The following is a 6,628-nucleotide window of genomic DNA, read 5'->3' on the forward strand; positions in this document are numbered from 1 at the left end:
AGAAGGAAGCGGATGATTTCTAGTTTGTCGAGGGGGAAAAAAGAGCTAAATAGGAGTTAATAGGCAGCTCCTCAGCAAACACTGGGACTCATTATGAATGGGAGGCAATCATACAGATCAAATATACAGACTGGGGGGGGGGGGGGGGGGACTGAGGTAAAGAGCGAGAGAGGAGGGGAAATACAAATTGAAGAGGAGGGTAAATATAATAATATGCTCCTGGTGTAATGATTCCTTTAAACGCAGATACCGAAGAGGGGTGCTGACGGACGGACGTCCTGGTGGACAGAGGACACGAGGACGGGGACTGGTCTAAAGTTACAGGACCTCAGGAGTCATCCCCGCTGCAGCTCTATTCTCTTTCTCTTTCTCCGCTCACTCTTTGTTTTCCCCGGTTCCGAGCTGCACCGAGGTTCTGGCAATGTGACTGATTGATCCAGTAGATGAACAGTAAAGATTAAGAGGATGACAAATAAGCGTGCTGCTTACACAGCGCTCGGGGCTAATCCGGCCCCCCCCACCCCCCGGACTCCCTTTTGAGGAGCTGCCACCGAGGAGCACCCACAGACAGCCAGCGACCCCGGGGCCAGAGGGACGAAACACAACCTGTTGACGTGCAACAAGTGTCAGCCCTGAGCTCATGGCAGGACCCCGACCCATCTGCATCCCCTCAGCCCGGCCCGCCTCACAGTAGAGCCTCAACCTGCCATCTGTCCCCCGGGGACCCAAACCTGAGGACACACAACTTTTTGTGCGTCTGTCAAAAAGGGGAGCTTGAACTTTTGGTCCAGAGGACACACAGAGTTTTCTCATCTCCGCTCGTTGTCACTTTTTGAGGAGACCTTTTCCTGAGAGAGATGATGGAGGACCACCTGGTGAAGATCCCCATGATGCCGTCCTGTTCTCCCTCCGAGTCGTGTGCCAGCGGGGGGAGCGACGACAGCCGAGGAGGTAAGAGCTCCTCCGTCTACACAACAGGTGGAGCCTCACAGAGCCGGACCTCGGGAAAACAATGCAAGAGGAAATGACTTAAGAAGCTTTTTATGTCCAATATCTTAATTCTTTCTGTTTTGATATAAGATCACAAAATGGGTTTTAGGCTTTAATATTTAACTCAAATATTAAAATGATGATAAATATTTACATGAATCCAGTTTTTTATCAAGTTAAATCTAATCATGGTATCAAACACACACAACTACATTCCTTAAATATAAGTATGCTTAATTAAAGCAGACAAATGTCAAAATTAACATTTGTCATGTAACCGTGAGCAATTTAATCTTTAATTAATGGGTTTATTTGGATTAATGTCCGGATCCGTGCATCGTTTGTTTTAAGTTGTTAATCCGCCTGCAGCCATTGTTTTTGTTGTAAATTCATAATCACGCAACAATTGGTGGATTATAAGCTGCTGCTGCAATATGGAGCTGTGTGCTCAGTGTGCAGGAGGCGCAGCAGCCTGCACCCTGAGCCGCCGGTGCAGATGGCAGGCACACGTAGGAAACAATACCAGGCTCTAACCGCCCTGTGTCCCTGTGTCCCTGTGTCCCTGGGTTTGACTCACAGCCAAGAGCCCGGCCCCGGGTAAGGCCCTGAGCCCGGCCCTGGTCTGCAGAGTGTGCGGTGACACCAGCAGCGGGAAACACTACGGAATCTACGCCTGCAACGGCTGCAGCGGCTTCTTCAAGCGCAGCGTGAGGAGGAGGCTCATCTACAGGCAAGAGAGGGACTGTCCTGCTGCGACGGCCATGTTTACTGGTGCATTGTGGGAAATTGTTGTGGGAAAAGAGACAAAATACAGGTTTTTAATCCGAGAACTGGTCTCGGCCTTTAACTTCAGTTACAAAATCCACAACTTAGCGTAACATTGTGGAGGAAATTATAACCATGAACCCAATATGAACAAACTTTCATTTAAAGACCAGTTCATTCTCCAAATGTGAACAAAATTGTGAAAAACTCTCAAATTAATTCACAGGTTTCATAGAAAACACAGAATTTATGTAAGTTTGAGTTTAAATCATGTTTATTTAAGATATTATAGTAAATATAATAATATATTAATATATGTGTGAAATCACAAATTGATTCTTTAACAATCAGACTTTGTAACATTGAAATCAAAGCATAGGTTATTTGTACTTTTTCAATAATTTGTCAATACGCCTGTAGGTGTCCAGTATTCATAAACATTCATTGACCTTCCTATACCTGAATTTTCCATGTACTTGACACTATGTAAATTATAGTTTTTAATCTAAATGTGCATTTTCCAATATTAAATATGAGTGAACCCAGGTTGTCCTCAGCCTCTAACATGTTGTTGTGTGTGTGACCAGGTGCCAGGCCGGCACAGGCATGTGTGCAGTGGACAAAGCTCATCGCAACCAGTGCCAGGCCTGTCGGCTGAAGAAGTGCCTGCAGGCCGGCATGAATAAAGACGGTGAGTGTGTGGAGATGTTCTCCATGAAGATCTGGAGCTGGAACCAGAGATGTCAAAGTGTGTGAGGTGTGAACAGCTGCTCTTCTCTCTGCAGCCGTGCAGAACGAGCGTCAGCCCCGCAGCACGGCTCAGGTCCGCCTGGACTCCATCGACGTGGACCCGGACAAGGAGCACCTGGCCACCACCCGGGAGCCCACCTCCTCTTCCTCCTCCTCCTCCTCTTCCTCCTCCTCCTCCTCCAGTGTCATCACGTGGCCCCACATCACCTCCTCCATGTCCATCACCTCCTCCGTGGCCCCCCAGCGCTGCATCAGTCCCCAGAACAACCACCGCTTCATGGCCAGCCTCATGACGGCTGAAACCTGCGCCAAGCTGGAGCCCGAGGACGGTGAGTGTGTGTGTGTGTGTGTGTGTGTGTGTGTGTGTGGGGGGGGTGATACCCGACACCGAGGCTGGAAGCTCCACTCACACCAGATTAAACTCAAAAACAAATGCTGTAGATTCAATGTGCGACTTCATCAAACCTGGATTTGATGTTGACACGTCCGAGGCAGAAGCACTTAGAGGATTTATAATCAACGTCATTTAAAATTGGCTGTTCTGTGCAAATGTGAAAGTTAAAAGAAAAACGGTGTCTAACAGGAAAAGGCCACAAAGCTGCAGGTGGCTCAAGAAGAACCTGTTCCTCTGATGAACCCAGGACCAGATCCTCTGGACCCTGAGTTCTTTATATCTGACTGAACACTAGTTTTAACATTCTAGACGAATCAGAGACCAGAATCTGTTGGTTTTAGTATTTTGCAAAAGTATTTTTACGCCTTTTTTTTTACAGTTATTAGAAGAAAGATGATTGGAAATGATTAGGAAACAAATATCTCTGTTAGAATTTCAACTGGGTGCGATGAAGTGCACTTCAAAGTCAATTTTACTATATATTTTAAATGTTTCATACTTCATTACTTTCCGTTTTTCGTGTATAGAGGGAGAAATGTGGCATAAAGAAAGACATTTCTAATTTCTCCGTTTTTTTTATCATTTATTAAAACTGTGAATCCAGTCTGAACTTCATCAAACCAGCTGCGTCGGGTCTATTAACTCCTTCATTTCCTCTTATTCCTTGTTTCTAAACTCGTCTTTTTTCCGTTTCAGTTGATGAGAACATCGACGTGACCAGCAACGAGCCGGAGAGGGCGTCCTCTGAGTATCACATGGCTCTGTATCCGTCCAGCTCGGAGAACGTGTACGAGACCTCGGCCCGGCTTCTCTTCATGTCCGTGAAATGGGCCAAAAACCTGCCGGTGTTTTCCAACCTGCCCTTCAGAGACCAGGTAGAGAGACAGATTCCTGCTCGTGTAAAATGATATCCTCAACAGTGGTGGTTTGGAAAAGCTGTAAAATAAGTTTAAAGGTAAAAGATTGTTCAAATTTATTTTCTGGACAATCAAGAAATCACGTCTTGTCTTAAAAACACGTGAAATTTAAATTTAAAAACTTTAAAAACGTCTGAACAAGTCACATAAAGTTGCAGGAAAAGAAAAAAGGTGAAGGAAAGTCCTTAAAAAAATAAAGAAGATTATGATCTCAATTCTGTCTGTAATAACGTTGATTTAATACATTATAGTTTGCACAATAAAAACAATGATCTTATTCCAATCTGCATATAAGAGATGTAGGTTTTTCAGGCATGATTGAACTTCCATATTTTCTAAAAACAAGTCTTCATCTCCTCCTCCTCCTCCTCCTCCTCCTCCTCCTCCTCCTCCTCCTCCTCCTCCTCCTCCTCCTCCTCCTCCAGGTGATCCTGCTGGAGGAGGCGTGGAGCGAGCTCTTCCTGCTCTGTGCCATCCAGTGGTCGCTGCCTCTGGACAGCTGCCCACTGCTCTCCCTGCCCGACCTTTGCCCCGGCATGCAGGGGAAAACCAGCTACACCAGCCTGGACCTGCGCCTCCTGCAGGAGGTGTTCAGCCGCTTCAAGGCCCTCGCCGTGGACCCCACGGAGTTCGCCTGCCTCAAGGCCATCGTGCTCTTCAAGCCAGGTGAGGAACTTGTACTGCAAAAAGAAACACACAACCAGATCAACCAGTCGTGGTCGGCAGAGGTCCGGATCAATAACTTAACAATATCACTGATTACCATCATATTTGATCTGAATCTCAGGATTCTGACAGTTATGATTTCTGAAGAATTGACCTTTCCACCAACACCAAGAGACTAATACTTGAATATCCCTTCGTTCAAATCAAAAAGGTGCAAATGAGTAAAGATAAATTATTGTACACTGTGTATGTGTATTTATATATATGTATTTATATACCCATATTACTCATTTGCACCTTTTATATTTTTGATTTTAGTTTTTATCTTTGTTTAGTTTGAGATTCTATTGTTTTACTGTTTTTATTTCATATTTATCTAGTGTTTCTATTTCCTGGCTACTCACCGGCACCTCACCGCAGTTCCATTCACTCTCATCTAGATCATGTTCTGGAATGATGATCAAAATGATTAAATTCATATATTTTTCACTTTAATTTTCTGTTTTAACAAAAGCGAAATATCTCCTGAAATGTATTTGATTTTGAATTATATTCCCCTCGCAGGAATAAGCCTCCACAGCCCACTTTACACTCACAACGTGCATCATCCAGTTGTCAGTATGAAGAAGTCTCAGTATCTGACTCATGTCGGTGTTTCTCTTTCTGCAGAGACTCGAGGTTTGAAGGATCCAGAGCAGGTGGAGAATCTGCAGGACCAGTCCCAGGTGATGCTGGGACAACACATCCGCTCCCACTATCCCAGTCAACCAGCCAGGTAACTTCCTGCCTCTTCCCAGTGCTGCCTCCTTGGTGCAGGGATCAGTTCAAACAAGTCACCTTGAAATACTCAATAAGAATATATATGATGATCAAATCTACAATTTGAGATCCGATCATTTTTATAGACTTTTTAAGGCGAATAATCAAATGATACGGTTACGTCAGTTAAACACTCAAAGAGGAATATCCAAGTTTAACATTCACGGCCACCAGAGGGAGCCAAATACATGAGAGTTGCATTATACACATTCGTCCAAAACCCGTTCGATTTTCTGTATCATCAACTTATTTTTCAAAGCAAATCCTGTATTTTGTCTTTAAAACTAAAGTCTCTTAATGTTTCGAGTTCATAGTTTAGGATTTATGTCACAATAATAAAATAAAACAGCTTAATTTTAATAGATTTTCTTTAATGTCAGCGTGAACTATCAATAATCAAATTATGTGATTGATTGATATTGAATAATTCAATAAACGACAACAAATAAACAACAGGGATGGGCCTCATCGTTTACAAATATTGTTCCAGGCTATTTTTAGGCATCTTTCTTCTTCTTATAATAGCAACTGAACTTGAACTGTTCCCTGTAGCTACAGGAGAAACTCGGTTCTACAGATTTAGACATTTATAAATACACAACTATAAATGTCAGACAAAAGACGCAATCCAATGAATGTGAGTGTTGTGTTTGATGTGTTGTGTGTTGTGTGTGTCCAGGTTGGGGAAGCTGCTCCTCCTCCTCCCCTCCCTGCGCTTCGTGAACTCCGAGCGGATCGAGCTGCTGTTCTTCCACAGGACCATCGGGAACACTCCCATGGAGAAGCTGCTGTGCGACATGTTCAAGAACTGATCAACCCTCCTCGGGTGGAACCAGTGATATTTGTATTTTCTGTAAAACATATCAGAGATTCTGCTCTTCTCCCCCAAAGGCCACTTTATTATTTGTTGTTTCCACATCAGGGTGATTCTGAAATGCGTTTCCCTTCTCCTCATGCTCGCTGTCTGTATCATACTTAGATCTGTGACTCGCTCTAGTGTCCCTTCATTCCTGGGTCTTGTTGTGTTGCCTCGTGGTCGATGGACGGATGATCCCGGCTGTCCGTGAGGTTCTGTTCATGTTGTCATGCCTTGATAAAGTCCAATTTGCTTTAAGGTGGTTTCTCTGAGTTGTGTGTTTAATGTTTCTCACACTATTAACTTTCAGTGAACTCAAACAACCTCCAGGATTTAAATGAGTGAATCAGAAATGAAAATAATTGCATTCGATGTAAATCAGCCACAGCTACTGGAGATAAATCAAACAGCCCCCCCCCCCCCCCCGCATGTTTTACACACATGCAAACACACACAGTCATAATCCCTACA

At 44.1% G+C, this 6,628-nt stretch overlaps 1 protein-coding gene across 1 annotated transcript; it reads left to right on the forward strand.

The window, feature by feature from the left end:
- Positions 1-557: 557 nt before the first annotated feature.
- Positions 558-6,415, forward strand: LOC133956836 (photoreceptor-specific nuclear receptor-like). The gene is made up of 8 exons (XM_062392177.1): positions 558-951; positions 1,570-1,720; positions 2,343-2,446; positions 2,541-2,834; positions 3,596-3,774; positions 4,242-4,482; positions 5,152-5,257; positions 5,981-6,415. Exons 1-8 carry the CDS (start codon positions 858-860, stop codon positions 6,111-6,113), a joined length of 1,302 nt encoding a protein of 433 aa, XP_062248161.1. The 5' UTR covers positions 558-857; the 3' UTR covers positions 6,114-6,415.
- The last annotated feature ends 213 nt before the right edge of the window (positions 6,416-6,628 follow it).

Source organism: Platichthys flesus, chromosome 1 (genome assembly GCF_949316205.1).
Source record: "Platichthys flesus chromosome 1, fPlaFle2.1, whole genome shotgun sequence".
Taxonomy (NCBI): Eukaryota; Metazoa; Chordata; class Actinopteri; order Pleuronectiformes; family Pleuronectidae; genus Platichthys; species Platichthys flesus.